Genomic DNA, 24,858 nt, shown 5'->3' on the forward strand with positions numbered 1-24,858 from the left:
TTTTTTTTAATTATTTGGGTAGGTACATTAGATGCACTCACTTCTGCTTTACATAGTAAGATATACTGTTGGACAATTAATAGTTTCATGTTTAGTTTTTATGTTGTTAAAAAAATTTTGATTTATCACTTATTTACTTAGTCTGCATTCAATGAACACGTCCTCTTTCATAACATGATTATTTAATTTAAATGTCTTTTCTTTAATTTCATCTTAAATATAATGTACATATTTCACGCTATTGATTCAAGTGATGTCTACTTTATTTTCTAGATTATGTTCTAAGTTTGTATCTTAATTTAAATTTTTTTCATTTGGGTTATATTCCTCCATTAAAATAATGCCCTGTAAAATCTTTTGACAATAGAATTTATATTTAAGAAATGCAGTTTACAGTGGAGTATTTCCACAGACCATTCCTTCAATTTTTCTCCTATTTAAAATATGGAGTGAGTTCTTTAAATACATTAGCTCTAGAGATTTTTACATAATATAGTATTGTTTAATGTTATCAAAGGATAAAATGTTACTGAAGAAAATATTAATAGTATAGTACAGTGCAGTTCAGAGTAGACATATTTTTTCTTCATTTGTATGTTTTTTACATTCAACATAATTTTCATTTTACATTAGCCTTATTACATTATACCAAATACACATTGAAATTTATTTGTTAAGAATAGCTTATCGGTTAATCCCTTACATTCATCTGAATCTTGCTCTTAATGGAAAATTTATGTGGTTCTCTGAAATTTTGTTGAAATCGGATTTTATTATTTTAGATGAACCAGTATTCTCATTTGTTAACTTTTAAATCGTGTTATAATAGTGTAATTTTACATACTGATATGTATAAAGCATTGTTTTCGCGTTTGTTACAGGCAGAAGGAAAGAAAGATGCAGTAACAGCTCAGTAAACAAAAATATATATATATGTAATTTAACCTGTACCAATATAATGGACAACATATGATAAAGAGTATTGGAGATACTGAGTTTTTTATTTGGGAAACCTGATGTTGACAGTTGTTTTTAACCAGCTTTCCTTTATTGATGTAACAAAGTAATCAGCCATGACTATTTATTTGGCTTAATTTTCTTTATTATTCAGTAATTATTTTTTATTACTATTTTCATTATCATTAATATTATCATTAGGATTTGTGAGAGTTGCAATTTAGAATTTTTATGATAGTTTAGGGTTTTTTTATGATAGTAAATTAATTTGTTATTTGATTACTTTAAAAAAAAAAAGAAGTGATCTGCTTTTAATTTATATTAATGATATTTATATATTTTAATAGTCATTAGTCCTTTTAATCAGTATTTAAATGTATAAGTAGCAGAAAAAAAAGTGAACAGATATTTAGACAGACATCGTTATTACTACTTAAAATATATATATATATACAAAAATATAAAAAAGTAGTTGTAGTTTTAAAATAAAACAGGGATTTTACATTATATTTATAAACTAATAAATCTTCATTACTAATCAATAAAATAATTATTAGATTGTAACGTGTGTTTTGTGGAAAAATGTGTGCATTGTAGTTCTACTATGTGTACCTTACGTGTTATAAGCCTATTGTGTATTAATGATAGTTACTTAGGTTCAGGTGATATTCTTGATCAATATAATTGACAGTTTTTAAAAAAAATTAATGCATAGGGATAATCATTTGATTTATTTCTAGATTGATATTAGTCAGATAACTTTTTTGCATTAACTTGTCACCTAAAATAATAACATATTTTTATTTTTTATGATTTTTTTTTAATATATTTTCTCCAAAGTTGATATTACTCAGTCAGTAGTGTTGACTATAATATTTTGTACTTTAAAATATAGTACAAAGTATTCATTTAATTTTGTTTAAATTACAAATTTCACTTTATTTTAAATAATTTTTTTGTAAAACATTTAAATTAGCTTTAGATCGTGTAGTTCATTATAGCTTTGTTTTGTTTTTTGTTTTATATGATACATATATTTATATATATAATATATAGTTTTCTTAATGTATGTGTATTATAAAACTATGCATTTATCACTTTCTATTGACAAATATTTTGATTATTTTCTCATTGTTAAAATAAATTTATTGTCAAAGTTAAAGGCAGCAGAAGTGTTGGGATCTTACCTAACTGTGATAAAAGTGTGGAAGGCAGTGAAGAAGCTGGATGAAGATGACTAAGCTTCTCATCTAAATGTAATACACAATATAAATTTAACTGTCCCAAAAACAAAAGAAAAATATTTCAGTTAATTTATATTATTAGTTAATAGATTTTTTTTTAATCCATGACTTTTATCCTTAAAAATAGTACTGGGTACTTATGACCATGAAAATGTAAATTGTATATTTTAAAATTTGAAGTCGTGGATTTATTACTTTTTGTATTCATAAAATTTAGTGTATAACAGAATTTTTCAAGTAGTTCTTTAATGGAAAAAAATCCATTTACTTATTTAAAATTTACTCTATCATCTGTATTAAACTCATAATAAATTGCATTTTTGTTTACCTGTGTGATGTTTGTTTAAACATTAGTATTTTTATTTAGCCTAATATTTTGTTAATTTGTTCATGGTAAAAGGATGTTATTTGTAGCATACTGATAAACTTTTCGTGATTTTATATTTATAAATCTTAAAATTTAAAAAAATAATTGATACAGTCATCGAGTGATTTTATTATATGTTTTTCGATATTGTTTATGATATATATATATATATATTGGTCTGTAATTATTACTGTAGATAAAAGATTTTAAATTACTGTTCTATACATTTTTAATTGTTAATTCTGCATTTATTGTTTTTAAAATAATTATTAGACTCATATATTGCCTACTTACTACTAATACCTGTATGTGTTCATTGAATGCAATCTATTAATAATTGACCGTTGTCCATCTTAATTTATATTTTACAACCTTTCAAAAGATTTGAAAAACTATTTTTCTGAAAAATATTCTCTAAAATTTGCAGGAATATTATTAATGTGGCAAACAGTATTTCTCCGGCATTAATATTTAACATTGTTTTATTTTTATCACAATGTTTCAGTAGATGATTTCTTTTAATTTAAATATAAGATCTATTATATATTTAAAAATTTTAAATGTTGTGTAGTTTATATTTTTAATAAAGCAATGCTTACTTGCTTTCTGTATTAATTAGAGTAATAAATATTTAATATATAACTAAAATAGTAAAATAATAATTAAAATACACATTAAAAACCATACTTTATAATTTCAGTTTTCCTTTTAACATTTAATTAATATTTCAGTTTTAATCTTGTTTTCAAGGATTATACATTTTATTACGGGTAATTCTGAGTATTGATTGACTTTAACCAAGTTTAAATTATATATCAGTTTAAAAAAAATTATTTAAAGCAAAGTAACTGTTTTTTTTTTTCGTAGTACAAATAAATGTCATAAATTTATTAAAGATTAATTTTTTTTTATAAAGCTTATTATTACTATAATTGATGTTAGTATTATTCTTTGTAATTTTTGTGTATTAATAAATGGCATGTATGAAAGTAATTTTCAGTTGTTTGATGTAATTATTAATATTGCTCCATATATTTCTTTTAGAAAATCTGACTTTTGGTTATAGTATTTCTTAATTTAAAAAAAAAAATAAATGTAAAGTGACATTTGATGGATAAAAAATTAAAATCAGTATTTATTTATTTTAAATTTAATCCATTTTTATTTCGATTTGATCCATTTAAAAATTTTCTTCCATCCAATTTATACACTGAAGTGTTCATTTTTAATCAGATTCATTATATTGGAGATAATTTGTAATGTGTTTAATATTAAATTTTATATCATTCTTTTTTATCTATGTATTTTAAATTTCTATTGCAAAATTTATATTGTTCACAGATATGATTTTCATTTTATTTTTTGAACTAATCTGTTGAATTAGAGTGCAGCTAAAGATATAAATCACATTCTTAATTCTAGTAATTTGACCATTATTTAATTTTATTAACAATTAATTTGGTAGAAATCGTATTTAGATTATTCCTTGAGTGGTTTGCTTCACAGGAAATTATTTCCCAAGTACATCTTTATTTCATAGCTTTGAAATATAATTTGTGTTTATTACACGTCATACTACTAGCTTTTTGTGATCTTTTAATAATTAAATATGTAAATTAGAAAGTGTACAGTATAAAATTAAAATTTCAAATAAATGATATATGACATGTATTTATACATACGTATATCAGTACAGAAAAAGAAATATAATATTGATGAAACAAAATGTATTATTTTATTATCCATGCGGAAATTGAAATGCTGACTGCCACTGTTTGTTGGACATGTAAGTAAGTATAAAATTTACATTAATTCTTAATGGAAATCATAAGTAAATTCCATTTATTTTATTTTTTTATCATTTTATAAATATTTTCTAACAAAAATTTCTTAAAATCTTTTTTCAATTCCTTTTTTTATTGGTACATAATTAAATAATTTAACAAAAAAAAAGAAAAGTTTGGCTAATGTTTGCTTTATTTTTAATAGTAATAATTTATCTAGTGTTAAATTGCTTTAAAAAAATAGTAATTAATTTTTTCAAAGATGCAATTTATAATCCTTTTACATTATTAGGGATATTGCTAAATTAGATGAGTTATAGTGAAATTTTTTTTTTAATCTAATAGTATTTTTTTATTCGTTGTGAGGGTATCTTTTAAGAAATAAGTGTGTGAATGATAGCATGTTTGTATAAAGTTGTTTTCACTTTATTCTTCCTTATTGTTACATATATTCAGCTATTATATCTATTGATAATAATTTAATTAACTTTTTAATGAATTTAATTATGTTTTAACAAATTAGGATGTTAAAGTAACTGTTCAACAACCATTGTATTGATTAATATGCAATCTTTAATTCAATTTAAAGTTTAGCATAATAGGTCCAAATACTTTTACAGTGAAGTAAAACCTGAAATTGTAAAAAAAGTAGCATTTTTACTAATTTACTCATGTCTAAAAACCAGAATAGTAGAGAAAACATTAAAAATTGCTTTTCGTAACAACCAGCAAAAATGAATTGTAGAAAGGTCAGAAAATTCTGAAAGTGACTGTATAAAATGTTTATAAAACTTTGATTAAGTGGGCCTCTGATTACGAATGAAATTTTAACAATTGTCTACTGAAAAAATAAGTAATTGTAACTTGGTGCTGAATGTTTAGATAATTTAAAGAAAGAAGTTGCCTTCTTTAGAATTTTCTGCAGAACAAGCAGAAAATTTGTAAATTTTGACTTTTTATTAAAAAAATTGAAATTGAAATTATTGCCCAGTAATTTTATCTTCAAATCTGTTTTTATTAATTGGTTATGTGCAGTTATCACTGAAACAAAATAACATTGTAAATTGGTGAATCACTGCTTTTCAGTATACTTGAAACTTGATTTCATCAACATTGAAACAAAGGTGTAATGTACTTGTTAAATATTGCTTGTGGGTTTGTAATTTTTAATAAATACATTCTTAATTACCTCACATAAAACTTATTGAATAAAAATATTTAAAAAAATATATAATTAACCTAATATTACTAATGTGTAACGAGCTACTGTAATATCCATTGTTTTTTTTAGCCATTTGAAAATAGAAGTGATACCACCAATATAAAACTGAATTAAAAGAAAATTTGTATTACTCACCTACTACGTTGGAAATTAAACTATTTAGTTTAACACGTACATTTCATGGGAAGCAGTTGCCTTGGTGTATGTAGCAAATTCCACAAATATGTATCCTTAGACGGTAACTTTTTTAAATTATAATATGATGTTTATCCATATCCTGTCTACTATTGCCTACTAGTAGTAATCTGATTCAGCTGTTAAAATCCAGTAATTAGTATGAAAAGTTATTTCATCATACTAGTGTGGAAGACATTTCCATTTCATGGAAGTTATATATGTTTATCAACTTGGAGTTATAAATTTTGAAAAGTAAAGTAGTATAGCAGAGATTGAGTGTTCTGTTTAAGTTTATTGTTATAATATTCATTTATCCCACTTGCTCTACCTACTACAACTTGTAAGAACAGGCACGTGGTGTAATTGGTCCAGTCCATAATTCTGTTCTCAATCTTCAAAAGGATAGATAAAATACTTTTTTGTGAATTTAATAAATAAATTATACAGTATTTATTATTTAGTAAGTGGGTAGTAATAAAGGAACTATCATTGTAATCTTAATGAAAACATGAATTAAAAATGTTCAGAATCATAGCAGTATTTGAGGACATTTAAAACAAGATTTAATTTGTTTTTTTCAAAATCACTAGTAATTGTATTAGTGTTATTACTCTATTTACATTACAAGTAAATCCTAAAAAAAAAAATAGAGTATTCATGATGAACAACTGTCAGATTGGTGTGCTAAAATGTAATCTTTATATGATTATGAAATTGGTTGGGATAAATTCAGGATTAAAATAGATTGAGATAGTCAGGGTCAATCTGAAATTAAAATTGTGTAATTCCACAAAATTGTGTGTGTGTGTGTGTGTATGTATATATATATATACACACCAAATATGTAATGGTCACTTCACTTCATGACATTTTATTGTAGAGTAAATTTAACTTTTTCTGTTAAAAAAGACTGGCTTAGCCCAAAATAACAAGTTCTGGGATGTTTCATAAACTGTCATGTAGGTGACAAATAAATTATAATATATACTAGATAAACTAAATGTTTAATTATGTGCCATTAGTAATATTTTTTTGATTAAGTTTTGATATCCATATTGGGAAATTTAAATAATAATACAAATTAAGAATGTGTAGAAATCGCTCTTGTGCCTGGTATAAATTAAGAGGGTGTTGCAGGAAGGGTGATTGATGTTTTGGAGTCTCCCGAATCTAAACATGATTCTGCAATGTTATGATTTTTTTCATCTCCTGTACTGGATGCAAATCTTAACAAATTTTGATGAAATGTGATGTGATCTAAACTTTTGAGAAATAGAACCCTATTGATTTTCAAGCAAATCGGTTCACAGAAACCGTAGTTAACAGCCAGAAAAACGGGGGTTTTTGTACTTTTTTTTTGTTCAAGTAGGCGCATTTTTTAATAGATTTTTATGATACTTGGTAGGATAATGTAAACTTTAGAAATAGATCCTATTGATTTTAAAGTGAATCGGTTCACAAGCCCTGGAGTTAAGATACAAAAAACGTTTTTGGGTTCGTTTTCAAAGTTAAATAAAACTACTTTGACAATTTTTTTTGCATCCCCACTTTGTAAAGCTAAGCAGTTACCAAGTTATCTGGATTTAACAAAGTTGCATTTTGTAATGCTTTTTAATGCATAATTTCTTGTTTTTCAGATATAAGTTAAAATTGTATTTACTATCTCCCAGGTCATGTTTGTTCTCTTCTAACATCTTAACACTTACGATATCTGACAAAATATTCGTAATTTACTTATATGGTGTGATCCAAAAGTAACAAGAATTATTTTCTTTTTTTCTTCAAAAAGAGTTTACTTATTTTAATGTAAAGTTTTATTACGTTCATGTTTATTTTAATTTTTTCAAAAAGAATTAATATATTTATAATCAGGGTGTCCCATATAAAACGCAACCCAACCTTATATTGGTAGGTATTGAAATAATAAAAAGGCATATGTAAATGTCATTTTTTTTATTATCATCCATTACCTTACATTTAGAGTAAATGTTGGAAGTGGCCGCCATCTTCTTGAATACAAGCTTCAATTTTTTTACAGCGTTTCTTGCAACTTTTTTCAAAGTTTGTGGCTGGATATTTAATACCGCTTGTTCAATATTGACTTTCAAGTGTTCATGGTTTGTTGCTGTAGGCTTTTTCTTTGAGGTAACCCCATAGAAAAAAAATCCGCCGCAGTCAAATCTGGAGATCTTGGTGGCCACAAGCCTCGACCGATAACACGATTACCAAAGAATTCCTCAACGAAATCAGAAGTTGAACCTGCTAGTGCGATGTCGCACCGTCATGTTGTAGCCAGCAGTGTCTGTCTTCCTTTTCCAAGAGTGCAATGAACTGAAGTAAAATATCCTGATATCGTTCTGCATTAATGGTGTACTCGCAAAAAATAGGGCCGATTATTTTCTTTCGCGATATCGCGTACCACACGCCCAACTATTGCGGTGTAATTGTTTTTCGTGATAAACGTGGGGATTTTCAGCACTCCAAATTCGACTGCTTCGGCTGTTTACGTAGCCATCCAAATGAAACCATGCTTCATCTGTGAAAAATAACGAATCCATAACATTAATTCCCTCACGCAGAAATCGACGTAACCATTGACAATATTGTAGCCGCTTTTCTTTGTCGGGCTCAAGAAGTTGATGAACCGTTTGAATGCGATAAGGTCGTAATTGTAATTGTTTGGTCGCCCGAGGAACAGTTGATTTAGACAAATTAATTTTAGCAGACAAACGTCTGATCGATTTATTTGGCGAGCAAGTAATCGTTCTTTGATTTCAGTGACTGTATCTGTATTCAACACTGACGCAGATCTTTTGCGTTATTAACAGAACCGGTCTCTCTAAATTTTACAACTAACCTTAATACGTTTATTAGGTACATTAAGTTTTGTTAGGAGCTGGTTTATCTGGGTACTTATGGCGAAACAAATCTTGCACTGCAACCACTGATTTCGTACTGAAGTACGACTCAAGAATGAAAACACGTTTATCTAGCGAAAACACCATTTTGTTTCCAGCAATACACTGAACGTTATGATTGCATTGTTGTTACTATCGGTAGTGTTCTACTGCGTCGCCGCGATGTTCAGATGTTGCACTAGTCCATTTCAGTAACGAGTAGGGGAGTAAGCTGGACTTTTGAAATTTCATGGATGAGTGATTGATGGGTTACGTTTTGTATGGGACACCCTGTATAAGAATATTATTCATGTTTCTCCTTCTAAGTAGCCCCCTGTATATGCAATACCTAACCCCTAACATTTGTGGTAAGCATTTTTTACTATAGCATTAAGTTCACTTAAGAATTTTTTTTCTTTATTCAGTTACAAACAAGAAAAATTGTAGGTGGCCATGTCAAAAATATAGAGTCTGCAGCCTCTATATAAGTACGGTGTTATGTTTGGGCTAAATAATCACAAATAATAGTGAATTGTGAGCTAGAGTGTTATTATGGGGCAAAATCCTAGAATTCTTTGCCCACATTTATGGTCAGTCTCTTCAGGTTGTTGCATAAACAACGTAAAACTGCTAAATAATACTGTTCTTTGACTGTACAATCTTGTAGTAAGAATCTTGTAGTTGTATCTAGAGTAGATACAATTGTAAACTGTAAAGGAACTTTAACATTTGATCAAATTTGGCTGCTTTTTTAGGTTTTTATTCGTTAGGAAGTTTACATTGAGATGATTGGTCCTTCATTTTAAAAGATTATAGTGTTTGTTATTTTGTCAATATTTTCACTGGTTGTTGATATGTTAGAACGTCTAACTCTTTTTGTCATCTTTATGGTCTTGAAATCATCTGGACAACTCTTAAATCCTTTGTATTTATAAAACATCCTCACCTGAAAGCTTTCTCAAACATCTTCAACTCTATTATATTTTTGAGGCAAAATTTACGGTATATCCTTATCACACCTCATACATTGTAGAGGTAATATCTTTTAGTTAATTGTGCTGAAACTCTTACAACTTTTCCCCATATTTAAACCTTTTCATTTACTTAAAGCATCCAATTATCACAGAAACATTTTTTTTTATATAGCTTAGCTTAAAGTACAGCTATATTTTTTTGTATGCAGTTTCAACATTGTTATGTTTAGTATTGTTTTCTTTTATTGATAATTTTAATTTCTATTATCTCATGGGAACCGAAATTGGGAGTTAAGCCTTTGACATGATTGAATAAAGCTAATTAAAACAGTTGTTACTGAAATACGTCTGACCTGATGTAGCTTAATGTTGTGCATATATAAACAACTTTCTCTCCTACCATTTATCCTTGTTAATAATAATAATAATAATAATGTAACAGTGTCAGCTTCATTCTTGACATATCCATGTGTTTCCCATTTAAATATTTTTTAAATGTATTGCTTTTTAGACAGGCTTATTTTATATATTTAAATATGTTTCCTTTCTTAATAGTCAGAATTGTTTTTATCTGTGTGCTTGGTTTGATGATTTTTTACTTAGAATAAGAATGGAATATTTTTTCATTTGTAATGCTTGTTGATAATATTACATAGTTAACATAATTTTATTATTGTTAATTTATGTTAAAAAATGTATTTTTGAGATTTGAGAGCAGTACAGTCTATGTAAAAGTATTTAATAATTACGCAGACATAAATGAAATGGTTTCTTTTTTGCCAGTCTTTACATCAAAAGCAATTTAGTAGTACTGCTATATTATACAAAAATAATATACTACCTAAAGTAATATTATATTCTGTATATTAATCTTATATCTCTTGTTAAATAAAGCAGTCTATAGTATCATATGATTTACAGCTAGTACATTATAAATTCATTCCAAAATTTTGGTTAATCTGATATAGCTGAAAAAAGAAACTGTTCATTCTTAAATTTGCATACAGTATTATCAAACTCATCTAAGTTTCTGGTAAAAGTCTCATGTGTAGTGGGACACCTTTTGTTACATAGAAAGCCAGGACAGAAGGGTTAAAAGTGAATATCTTAAGTTAAAAAAAAATAGTATTATCTCATTTATTTTGATATAAGCCATTGTGTTAATACAGGGTCATCGAAAAAGGTTGCAACAATTTAAAAAAATTGTGTCCAGAAACTACTAGAGATAATCAAACAAGTATTGTTTTTAAAAATTCACCACTCAAAAGTTTTTTTTTACATAACCAAAGAATGTTTCAATATGAGCTTCACTGGTTGCTCTGCTAACATCTAGCCGATAATCAACTTTTACCCAGGTTCGCTGGATTATCACAGGCATAACTGTGGCAATAGCTTCAGTGATCTGTTGTCTTAAATGTTATACATATCTGGTTTTTTTTCACTGAAGACAATGTTTTTAATCTATTTCCACAGAAAAAAGTCTAGGGATGTCAAATCTGAGTTTCTCAGAAAACAAAGTACAGGACCGTACCAGTCCAAGAATTAGGGAATCTTTTGATTGAGAAGCGTAGATGCCTGTGCAACACTTTTTGAATAGTTGTCTTAGAAACTCCTAACTGTAAACTTCACGTAGAAATTGATTTTTAGGGCTTCTTAAATAACTTTGGCATGGGTGCTCAACTGCTTCGTTCCTCGTTTTGGGCTGTCTGGAGGACTTATTTACTTCCATGTCGTCAGATTCCTTATACTGCTGATACCATCATCTAATGCTATTTGCATAAAGGGTATCATTACCATAAACACACCAGAAAGTCTGTTGAACTGATTTATATTCTGCCAACTACAAAACATGCTGTGCTTTCTGCTGAAATGTTGCCATTGCGTTGACTTGACAGTGGAGCAGAGGCATTGTGCACATTGGCTCAAAGTCATGACCGGTCACATGTAATAAAATTTGATATTCCAATTATTTTACAGTTTCAATTAATACTTAATTTCAATTACATAGGAAGATATGTTTTTTTTTATTGGTGCAACCAGTTTTGATGAACCGTATAGAATTTTTGAATACTATTACAATCATTACATATCATATCGCCATTATTAACTACCAGAAAAATTTTACCTTACAGTGTAACAATTTTTAACTTATTAGAAATTAATGCCTCCCAAGATAATGTATGTTTTTTTTTTTTGCATTTGGTTATTTAATACAGTTAAACCAATTGGTGATTGATATCTGATATCTTCATTATTACATTATTTTGACCATGTTCTCTTTTTCTATTATATTGGAATATCTGTAAAGATGCTTATTAGAAAGCAAATGATTATATAAGGTGATGCTAAAATTAATACTAGGGAATGCATAAAATCAACTTGTTTCTTGATAATACATAATGGTAACATTAGAAAAAATTTGCAGGATAGAAAGTACTTCCTAATGTTATACAAACCAAAGTAAATATGTAAGCACATCAAAATGTTTAAGAAAGCTTGGATACTGGTAGATCAGTATAACAATTTTTAGTCATTATATTCAAGTCTCACCACCATTAATTCGGTCGGATCTTTTAGAACAAAAGTAAAAAAAAAAACCAAACATTTATACCATTCAGATAAGAATCTGTCCTGTATTGAATGATACAAGTATACAGTATACCACTTAGATGCAAACAATGTGTCGTTTGCTTTGTATATAGAAGCGTAAATCATTTGTACTGAGCTTGTTTGTCACCTCTTAGAAATTGATGAAGACATGAATTTAAAAGATTTCCCATGAGGTATTACTTTTTTCACGAACCTTTTAGCTGTAGAAAAAAAAATGATTTCAGTCAGATTTTTGGTCATGCAGAATGTCATCATTGCTTATGATTCAAACTAGCACCCCTTCATATTAGTTATTTTTCACTATTGCATTTGTAATATACTTTGTTGTATTGTAAATACATTATGGTTTCAGTCTAATAATTTTCTGTGATAAAGTAAACAATCCTTTGAAAGGAATTTCAAAACTGAATGTCATAGTGTTACATTTTCAATTCTTAGTTGCATAAAAAAATTCTAGGTGTGAATTTTTTTCAATTTGGTAAAAATTGATTAGTGGAATAAAGCAAGAATACTTTTGAGAAGAAGTTAATGTACAAAAAGTATAATTAAATCTTTTTTTGTAAATGAAAATAGTAATATTTCTCAACATTCTTGACACCATATATATGTTAATATATATTTTCTGGTAAATTAATAAGTTAAATTTCAAAACTGTATACATATATATGAATTGTAATTCTGTAGTTACATTAAAAGTAAAGATATATTTTATGATTTTCATCAAAGTTTTGATTAATTTCTCTTGGAATATTATGCAAGGATATTTTAAAATATGGCATCTTTGCTGAAATAAGTTAGTTACAAACAATCTCAGAATTGTTATTAATTATTTAAAGCTATTGTATTTAGTTAAATAAGTTTCTTTCTATGTTATCAATTTTTTTTGCTGAATATATGTGGCATAAAGGATAATATTAATATTTTTAATATAAAAATAATTATAAAATGACTTTATCTTATCACAGGAAGAATTCTTTTGTGAAAATTGTGATAAAGGGTTTAAAACTGAAGATAAACTTAATCAGCATTGCAGTGAACATGTTACATGTGGTATTGAGGGATGTACCTTTGTGGCTCATCAAAAAGTCATTGACAAGCATATATTGTTACAACATAAGAGCGGGCTTTATTCAAAAATTGCCAATAAAGATTCACCTGAGGATATTGCTGAATGGATTAAGCAACGAAAAAGGTAATACATTTTTTTTTTAATTATTTCATAATTATAAAAATAAATCTCTTGACTGAGCAAAGCAAGAGAACAAAATTCTTAAAAATCAGATTTAATTTTATGTAATTTAGTTTTGATTTCATCTTCACAGTTTTTAGAAAACATTTTTTAAAAAGATTAACATGTTAAATTCTCTTTAGCAAAACAGTTTTTTAGAAATGAAAATATAGTAGTCTAAACAATATTAAGATAAAAGAATCGGTTCTAGATTTCACTTAGTCTGAAGTCATCTTGAATAAATTAATTTTTGTGGGAGAGGGATAGTACTCTTTATTTTCTGTTTTCTTGAGTTCTGAATCTTTTTTTTTTTAATGTTGTACTTGAGTAAAACAAATAATGTAATGTTTTTAAGAGTTGTCACTAGTTTATGCAGTATGTTTATAATTCTATAATTTTCAGCTGTGTCCAACTAATGTAGTTTTACTTTCAGAATGAAACCATAGTGAAAGTTTGAAAACATCAGCTTAACATTAAATTGTTGTTTTAAACATTGTTTTGTAGGCATGTGTCTGAGTGAATTGTTTAATTCTGTGATATTTTAAAAGGATATGGGTCAAGCCGTTTCAAGTGACCCAAGGGTGATTGCTGTCCAATCCAAAAAAAAATTGGAAACTTTTACCCACTTGTTTCCTACATATCTTAGGACCTTAAAACTTTTTTTTTAAGCAGTTTACCTGTGGCAGCCATTTTTGTTACGATGTGCACACCTACTTTTGTGATTGTAAAGGTTTACGGAAAAAATCATAACTAAAAAACTATTGATCCTGGAAGGATGAAACAAAAATAAATTTATTAATATTTTCACAAGGTAAAAAGAATGGTCCAGGGGTTTATTTACCTGTCTCTCCTCTTTCTATGAGAAAATTACAAATAAAGTTGAACATGAAAAACGATGAAATTTCACTTTTTGTAATTTTTTTCAAGAGGCAAGGATGGTATACACAATTTGAATTTTTTTATATGTAGGTATAGGGTAGTAATTTTACCATAAATAATATTAATTTTGATATACTTACCCCTAAATTTTTATGAATTTTTGAAAACATTTTTTTTTTAGAAATTCAAATTTTGGCTTCAAATAACTCAGATTATATTTGTAGATTGATGATATTTCTAGAAGTAGATTTTACTCCACTTTGGATCGAACTTGTCTGAATGCTTACCCATCCTTAGATTGTGTATATTTATAAACTGCCATTGGAAAAATATTTTTCCCAACCTAAAAACTTTTTTATGATATAATTAACAAAATGAATTGTCAAAGTTACCGTAATAGTAGCTTAGAAAAAAACTGATTTGTAATTACTAGTATTTGTATATCCCATTGTGAAATTGTTTTTAATATTTTATGTGAAACTTACGTCATTACATAGTTTCTTTCATATATATATGTATGTATATATATATTTTTTTTAGAAATTATCCTACCAAGAAAAATGTAGAACAGAAGAACGCTCAAAAAGTAGAAATGGATCGGAGAGGAGAACGTATTCGTAGTGATAGGGGATGTTTTGCAAAAACATTTACAGGTATGTATATCATGGTGAGAGATTTTTAGAATTATTCTGAGTTGATAGAGATTATCAAAGTAACTCATTAAATGCAGTTGAGCTCAGATTTGCTTATTTAACATCAAATTTTGTGTGGGAGTGGCAATGAACAACAAATGTTGAATTGTTTACTGGTATCCATAATAGAGTAAATGATTGCAGGAGAATTTAAATTTTGTATAATGGTAATAACATTTATTTCCTGGTTGTTCTAAAGAAGCTACTTGTTTTGAATGGTTTATCATCAGTCTTTTATGATATTACATCACCCGACCCAAGTCCAGATACAGATGTAGTTACTTCTGTCTGGATATAAATATTTATGTTATAGTATACTTAGTTTGTCAGATAAAATGATGGCATTGTCTCAGGACTACTTGACTTGTGACTGAAAAAATTCTGCTGCCATAAGAAAAGTTTGCCAAATAATTTAGGCTGTGTAGTTTTAATAGATTTTTGAAAAACTAGTGAAAAATATATGCTTAGAAAGTTTTATAATACCATTGCTATTTGTGTCAGTGGGAACTGTGTACATAATGAAATTTGTTAATGTGAATAGAGTGATTCATATTTACATATATTGTTCAAAGTTTTGGAATGCTAAGTTTGTTAATCCACTCGGAAGCCATTACAAAATTGATTGCATAATGTTTTATTTTTATTTAGTTGGATGTATTTTTTTTATGTTTGTTTTGAATGTTTGTGTTTAATACTTTTTCCGTTAAATAGATTTTTAGCATTAAAAAATTTATCTTGTATTTTGGATAAAATACTTATCCACTCTGTTCACTTCTAATTTAGTTCTGTTACCATTATGATGATGTTATGTAATACTATTCTGTTTAATCAATTTAAGAGATATACTTATTTACATCTTTATTTATCTTTTAATCTCATTAGGGAAACATGAAGGTAAACATGGGTGTGACAGAAATCTGCAGGAAAAGAATTTTACAGATGTAAAACAGAAAAATTCTTCCATTGTTAAAAGAAATAATCGTTTCAACAAAATTATACAAGTTCTTAATACTGAAATTGAACAGCAATATTCTTGGAGAGGTTCCTTGCCTCATTTCCCTGGAACAGGTAATTTAAAAAAATAACACGGTGTATAAAAAAAAAAAGAATACAGGGGTTTAAAGCTATTTAACCCATTTGTTTACTAATATTTTTCCACATAGTCAGCCATGTATTTACTATTTAAATTTTAAGGAAATAAGCATACATTTTTACATTACATAAGCATTACACACCTTTCTCACAATTATATAATTCTTTTGATAAATCTTTACAAATTTTACCTTATTATTTATTGAAGTGATTTCAGAAAAGAAAGGAGTATGGATTGATTTTTTTTGTGGACCAGTATGACTGAAGTGTTGGCTTTTTCACCTGTGCCATGAGAATACATGAAGAAAATATGCTTGAATTTCGTCAGATGTAGTGGGAAACAAAGTACTTATTGATTTTGAATTAGAATACTTTTGGTAGAAATCTGTTGCATACCAATTTTTTTCTACTACTATGTCATCCCAAAAAGAAACTTGGACCATTTTTCTTTACATACCTAAACGGGTTTGTTGAGGAGGGAGTTGTCTATGAACCCTCAGTTTGATGCCACTAGAATCAGAAAATGATTTAGTGGCAATTTATCCTCATTTGTTTCCCATTTCCACTTTTCTAACTTCTGTTTTGTTTTTTTTTTTAGCAGAATTTGCACTTGATTTGACTATCACTATGTGTTTCATTTACCTCACTGTCATCAGTAGTAATATTTACCTCACTGTCTTCCATTATTAGAACTATCAGAATCACTTTTTTCAAAAATGTCACTTTCTGATAGATCACTGTCACTCACTTTTGTCCATCATATTTTCAAATTCCTCCTCTAAGAGGTACTTCGTAAGGTATACCATTTTTACTACTACCTAGTTGGGGAAATCACTGAAAACTAATGCTTGTAACTTGCGATCTATTGAGAGAAATCGACTGTGTTTTTTGCACCATTTGATTTGAGATTGATTTCTCAGAATGGTATATAATATGTCATTCATTCCACAGCAATGAATCTCAAATAAAATGAAAGATTAACTCTTACACCCATTTCCCACAAGTATTTAAAGAGAGTCCCTTTTGTCACACGGGACACATCCAACTGATAGGGTTTATCCCATACTTTGACCAGCTTAATTGGTAAGCAACAGCTGTTTCAGTTCTGTTACTCAACTTAGTAGATTGTAAGTATTATAACATCCCATAGAAAAAAAAATCATATGCTTCAGATTGGCTAACCTTGAAGGTTAGCCAATCTGGCTAACCTTCAAACAAGCCATATCATCGGATCCATGCCGACTGATTCAGCGATCTGTGAAAACATCATTCAACTAATTCCATACATAGTTATACCAGTGAGGAGGCTCACCATCTTGTAAATAAAATTCTTTGGTCCATCTTCCTCACGGAAAGAGTTATGTTTTCAGCATATCCATATAAGTAACTTATGCTTGCTTCAGCAAAAAATATTGTTCAAGATCTAAACTTGCTATAAGGACATTGAAGTGAGAAGTCCCTTTTGCATTTTCTGACCCACCCACCCTTACATACAGACATGCGCATTCACTTTTCCACTAAGATGAAATATTGACTCTTCATTAAATATGGAACAACCAAGAAAATGGTAATGTTTATGCAGTAACATTTTGATTCCAAACTGCATGCTGAGTGAAGTTGATAGGCTTCAAAGCCTGTAATAGCTATAAATGGTATGGACATATATGTAAGCATTTCCTTAGAAATACTCCACACTATCAATCACCAGCATTGCTGGTTCATGGCTGACCTTCCTAACAGATTTTTTAGGAGAAAGCAGTAAAGATTCCTTGACATATTTAACATTTTCTTTAAAACCCCTTGGCTGTTCTGTACTCTTCCATTTACACAAGACATCTGATCGTTTCAAATCGATTATGCAATCAATGAATATTATTGTCTGTTGGAGGATCACAGTTAAATTTTCTACAGTAAACATGTTGAACTGTAACTGCAGATACACATTTTGCAAATTGCAAAATACAGAAGGTTTTCTGGTCAGGAATCGCCAACTTTTGAAGTGATGCTGTCAAGCAGAAAAATAAGGAATCGATTTATTGCCATGCACACAACAAAACTTTCCTTTTTACTCGTTGATTCTAGCTTTAAATCATCACTACACCTCATCTAATAGATATAATAAATTAGAACCCTGATATTCTTTTTTTTATACACCCATTATATACATGTGTGTTCTATTAAAATAAGATTCATTTTATCAAATAATAATGTCATTTTATTTAATATTGTATTTTTGTTAGATGCATGTTTTATAGAAAAATGATCAAAAGACTAGAATACAGAGCTGTTTTACTTTGCCCAAAAATAATAAACAATTACAAAAAATATTTTTTGCATGCTATGTGATTTTTAATTTTTATTAAGATGTATTGTTTTGGTTTGGTCATACTTACCTGTTAAAAAGTACAGAAACCTGCTTCTAGCATTATTTAGATTAGATATCATGAAACCATTCTATTAAATGTGACCTAAATTGTTATTGTTTTATCCATACCTCATAATCTTTTATTTTCCAGGATGCTATTTACAAAAAAATACAGTGGAAGCAATTTACAGTGTGTGAAGAATTGATTGTTAAACTTGCTCTTCAAAACAAAAAGTTTTTTGTTAGTTACATTGATAATATCTACTTCAGTTTTTTAATACATATTAGAAATGTAATTTTTATTGTAAGTACTTAATCAATTAGTGATACTAATGGATTAGATTTGTCAATTTGTATAGTTTTATTATACTACAGAAACATTAAATCTGCTAATAGTTTATTTTACAATGCTTTTTTTTAGCACTTTTTCCTGAAGCTTGTGAAGATGACAAAATTACAAATAATAAAGATGAAGCCTTCAGTGATTCTGAGTGGGAAGATGATAGTAACATTACAAGTTCTACAGTCAAAAAGCCTTTATCGTCAGTTTTGGCTGCCCTTAATTCAGCTTATGGGTCTTCACCTGAATCTTCTGAAGATGAAGAAAAAGAAGGTATTTTTATTTTTTTAAAGTATGTTTGGATATACAGAGCAACCCACCGGGTTGGTCGGTCTAGTAGTGAACTTGTCATTGCAAATCAGCTGATTTCAAAGTCAAGAGTTTTAAGGTTCAAATCCTAGTAAAGGTAGTTCTATACGGATTTGAATAGTAGATCGTGGATACCAGTGTTCTTTGATAGTTGGGTTTCAATTAACCACACATTTCAGGAATGGTCGACCTGAGATTGTACAAGACTACAGTTCATTTACATTCATACATATCATCCTCTGAAGTAATGCCTTATGGTGGTTCCAGAAGATAAACAGAAAAAAGCATATACAGAGGGATTGAGGAGAAAAGAAAATAATTTGGAAAGTGATTCTAGAGCCTGAAATAAGGAAAAGTATGTTGATAAAAACATGCATTCGAAAACACTTTATCATGTTATGGCCAGCGAAGAATTTCACCCAGATTTCAGTCCCCTTGTGAAATGATATCATGCTGGAATTTTAAGGAGTTATATAAACTGTAAATTTGATGCTTTCTTAAGTTTTTTAACCTGAAAAATAAAATAAAACAGGTCCTAGAATGTACCAATGTAAAACAGAGAAATTTGATGACGAAAAACACCTTTCATTTGGTTTGAAATGCAGTAACATTGTTAAATGACTGATAAATGCAAAATATTATAAAAAATATTTTTTACAGGATTTTTAACATAAATTTATTTTTCAGGAATGGTTGATCATATCAGGCTGAAATTTTTTATACTGCTAGTGTACCTCTTGAGGTTTATTTGTGTAAAAATAATGAACCTGATCTCTCAGTCCATTTCAAAATGGCGGCCATGTAAACTTTTGTTAATTTTTAATATCTGCAACCACTAGCTTATCTAAATGTTACATTATTACAAAAACTGTTAAAGAGTTTTATGACAAAAAAATGACATCTTACTTATTTAAATCCATTTGTAAATAATAAAGTTATGGCAAAACTTCTTGAAGTAAGTCACTTTAGATTAAAAAACCAGTTTTCATTTTTTCTCGAATAAAATTACAATTTCAACTAATTTTATTAATGTTACAACTTTCCCTTTTTTGTAAATATTACACACCAGCTTGTATAATCTGTCTATTGTTTCCTTACCTGCACAGCACAGTAATTCTGCAGGTATCCCGTCTATCCCAGGAGTCTTTCAGCTATTCTGATCTTTTAATGATCTGTTAAATTCAGATCTCAGTATTGTATCTCCCTTTTCAACCTCTTCGACTCCCTCTTCTTCCTCTATAATACCAGTTTCTGATTCATTTCCTCCGTATAACACTTCAATATATTCCATCTACTTATAGACCTTTTCTTTCATATTATAAATCGGTGTAGTACCATCTTTATTTAAAACATTAGATTTTAATTTAAGTACCATAAAATTCTCCTTAACTTTCCTGTATGCTTCGTTTATTTTACCAATGATCATTTCTCTTTCTACTTCTTAACACTTTTCTTTAATGCACTCTTCTTTCGCTAATTTACACTTACTGTTTATAGTATTTCTTAATTATTGATAGTTCCTTTTACCTTCATCACTACCATTTTTATACTTTCTACATTCATCCATCAGCTGTATTATATCCTCTGATATCAAAGGTTTCCTATCAGTTCTCGTTGTTCCACCTAAGTTCGCTTCTGCTGATTTAAAAATTTCCTGTTTAACATTCTCCCATTCTTCTATATTTTCTACCTTATTGTTTTCACTCAGACGTCTTTTGATGCCCTCAAAAATTTTCTTTACCTCCTGTTCCTTAAGCTTCTCTAAATTCCACCGATTCATAAAGTAAGGGCCGTTATGCTCATTCATTATTCCCTTGCTGTGCATCTTCAGTAATTTTTCTCTACGGCTCCATATTGTGCCTACTGTTGAGGAAGCCAAATTAAAATTATATGAACATCAGCCTGCTTATTTATTGCTGCCTCCTTGTCATTTGACAGATAGTTATAATTTTTTCTTCAGCAGAAAATATTTTTACTTTCACACATAAGTATTAGAAGATAATACTATATTTTGATAAATGTCTGGTAGAATGTAATTGTTAAAAAAAAAAATGCTGACTAAATAGTGAAGATACTCATTAACATCAGTCTGATGTAAAAAGATTATGATGTGTAGTTTAAAAAATTAATTAACATGTAAGAAGAGACACTAATGGACATATGTTTTTAGTTACTCTATAAACATTCATTTGAAAATTGCAACTACAGCAGGGGAAGTCCCTCCACAATATGGGTGGACTAATTTGTAGCCCTCGAAAAATATGTTATTATCAGGTAATAATCAGCATGGTAGAATTAAATTTTTTTTCTAATATGTGGTAAGTAAAGTTGATTATTTAAATTTATATAAAATTGATTAAATCTTGTATGTACAAACAGTGGAATTTGACATTTGGAATGACATTTCAAATTTGTTTCTGTTCAAAGATTTCGAATAATTTGATCACTGACCCCAAATAACTATCATAATAAGAGATGTATTTTGCAATTATTATGAAATTTAAACATTTTTTTCAAGTGATTTGGAACCCAAATTATGTGGGTTGGCATAGAAATTATGAAGTGATCAGTCAGCTTTTTCGTTATAGAAAAATTGCTGTAGTAAGTGCAGATTTGGTACTGAGAAATGTTATAGCCTAATATTCATTTACAACTTTTTTAAACCATGTTAATAGTGGATGGTATTATATTTTTTCTTTATAATAATTTCTGTTATACTTAGCTATGATTTTGTGTAAAGTAAGTGCACTTTTTATAATAATTTTTTTTTTAATTAGTTGGAAAATGATAAAAACCACATATTCTCATCCCAGTGACCCTTCGCTCATAATTGGTAAAAGAATTCATTTACCACCCTTTTTTTTCATCAAGTTGGAGATTTCTCGCCTTTTTGTTTCTTCCCAACAGCCAATTTTTCATATGCTTATCCATCATACTTTAAACAAAAGTAAAACAGACTTTAAAAAACTTCCCAGAAAAAGAGAGTAACTGGTGTGTTCTGGAGATTAGTAACATTTTAGTTATTAAAAATGTAGGTAGGAAAACCATTTTTCCAACTCATATTTTATTGAATATACTCAATGTTGCATTATTCTTAGTTTTGCACTGTTCATTTATGTTTAAAGATGCGTAACCATGATTGATGGACTTCAGCCATAGTAATTATTTTCTTTATTAAAAAAAAAACAAAAATCTTTCTGTAAGATTTAAAAAAGCGTAAAAACGTTCCTTTATTATTAGTTATTAAAATTTCATCTCAGTGATATGATATTTTCTATTTAACTTTCGAAATTATAACTCTAGGAATTTATTATTTTTCCCAAATTAATGGACATTATGAAATAAAATAGAATGTAAAATGATGTTAACTGGAAAAGTTTAGATTGTATTGTCATACCCTTTGCCTAACTTGCATTTATTTTAAGTTTAATAGTAATTGTTCTTTTCAAAATTTAGTTATTTAAATTTTTTTAAATTTTTTTTTGTAAGATAAAGAAGATGAAATCACACGGAATCAAAAGACCTGTCAAGAAAGTTATGTTATCAGAGAAACTACATCAGACATTAACAACATGAAAATTGAGCAGTTTTTAGATAATAATAACAGGGACAGCGGTCCTGAAGAAATTCCAGTTTTAAGAAAAGATGTTTCCGAGTCAAATGGAATTGTAGCCAACTGTGCAGAGAGTAAAATTTGTGATGATGCTACTGAAAATGAAATAGATGATAAAAGAAAGAGAAAAAGGAAGCGTGTTCGTAATAGAAAATGTGAAGAACATGAACAGGTCAAGAAACTTAATTCTGTTCAACCAAAACAATTTATTCCTCGTAAAAGATTAACGTTATTACAAAAGGTAAACTTTATGAACTATTATTATTCCAATAAAATTATTTTGACCGCAGATGTTAAGATTTATAAAAGTTGGCGTAAACAAATTTTTTTGCATATTTCAATCTCAGATTATTTTTTGATATTACTAACATTTATAATTTTAATAAATACATAGTTTGGGGAATAATTTAATGTACAGTGGTACAAGCTTTCAACATTTTGATTGGACTATTTTATTTACCCTCTGTTTTTTGTTTTTCTTTTCTTTTTTCATTATGGTATACTTTAACTGCTATTTTAGTTGCCATTATTGTGATGAACTTAATATACTCCTCATAAAATGTCATTTCCAAAAAAAAAAACAAAGTAGTTTCTTTATAATTAATCAAGTTATTCATTTAGCACCTGTCATTGTTATAAGTATTTTTATTATTTTCACATAAGAGTACAATCAAAGAAAAAAATAATCAACAAAACCATCTATATTTTATTACTACATTTAGCAGGTAAATTTATTATTCCTTTATCTATATAAATATACCTATTCTAGTAGGTCCATCTACTAGGTGTTTTGAGAGGGTAAATAGTTCCAGGTATAAAACCAAAACCCTTGCTGCTTGATGACCTGTGCAAACAATTATGGGCTTTATTGAAAAAGAAATGGTATGCATGGGTTGTTATTACAAGGAGTATTAAAACTCACCATGTACGTTGTCCACCTACTACATAAAACTATGACCACATGCAGTGCATGTTCTGCAAACATCTTATGTTATATATTCCATGTTAATTTCTACTTTCTGTGGAAATAGATCTTGAGTGCTGTGATAAAGTGTTTTTAAGACCAACCTAAAGAGATATTTAACATTCTAATTTCTATAGAGAAAACAGATTTATGTATTTAATATCCTTGTGTTTAATGTCCATGATTGTGTTTAAAATGTCATTCTAAATATATGTAAATGTTTAATATATTTGCAGTGGCAATAGTTATAATTTGCTTGTCTTTTACAATACATACTGAGAGTTATAGATTGAGTAGTGCGAGTTCCAGCAAAATACATCATAGCATTCATATCTTATATGACAATACCTATTAAGATTTTTAATTCGGCATTAATATTTTAATTGCACAGACTAGTTAATTTTTTTACATAACAACTATAGTTTGTTTAAAGCGTTCACTAATTTTATTTCTGACTGGTCCGTAGAAGTTAGATAACTTGGTCAGGTTGTTTATAAGATTTTCTTGGTTCTAAAAAATCATAATGAAATAATGGAATCTGTTCAAAGCATTCAGTTTTTATATTTATGTTCATTATCTAATAAGTTTTTCATCACAAATATTGTTGCGATTGGCACCATTGTATGATCTTCACTGCATATTCAGTCAACAGTCTCATTGCCAGTCATGACATCAAAGCAGTAAGTAAGCTCAGTGTGTGATTTAGTTTATCGAAACAAGATCAATTAGTTATCACAGTTAAGCATAATTATCGAGATGAATATGGTAGGGCCATACCTACTAATAATACAATACTCCAGTGGTTTAATCAGTTTAAGGAAACTGTCTTAAAAGGGAAGTCTCCAGACAGGCCATTCATGTCTGAACAGAATGTGAAATGGATCCAAGTATATTATGCGAAACCTGAAAAGTATTAGCAAGATGCAGTTGAGAATTAAGAATACTTAAATCTATAGGGAACAAAGTGATATGTAAGAGACTTAAGACTATGTGTGTATAAGATGCAACTTTTACCTGAAATCAAACAGTGACAAAATGAAAAGATTGGAGTTTGCAGATTTAATGCTTAATAACATTGATGAAAATTAAGACTAATTGAAAAATGTCATGTTTTCAGATGATGTGACATTCCATATTAGTGGGT

General features: G+C 28.1%; 1 protein-coding gene across 1 annotated transcript in view; it reads left to right on the forward strand.

Moving 5' to 3' along the window:
- Nucleotides 1–24,858, forward strand: part of LOC142320521 (FMR1-interacting protein NUFIP1-like) — a 36,504-nt gene that overhangs the window by 9,696 nt on the left and 1,950 nt on the right. Inside the window, exons 2-6 of the mRNA XM_075358397.1 lie at nt 13,198–13,424; nt 14,880–14,992; nt 15,914–16,099; nt 18,910–19,101; nt 22,627–22,991. Of these exons, the coding sequence (XP_075214512.1) occupies nt 13,198–13,424; nt 14,880–14,992; nt 15,914–16,099; nt 18,910–19,101; nt 22,627–22,991 (1,083 nt within the window). The remainder of the gene's footprint in view (nt 1–13,197; nt 13,425–14,879; nt 14,993–15,913; nt 16,100–18,909; nt 19,102–22,626; nt 22,992–24,858) is intronic.

The sequence above is a fragment of the Lycorma delicatula genome, chromosome 2 (genome assembly GCF_047948215.1).
Source record: "Lycorma delicatula isolate Av1 chromosome 2, ASM4794821v1, whole genome shotgun sequence".
Lineage (NCBI taxonomy): Eukaryota > Metazoa > Arthropoda > Insecta > Hemiptera > Fulgoridae > Lycorma > Lycorma delicatula.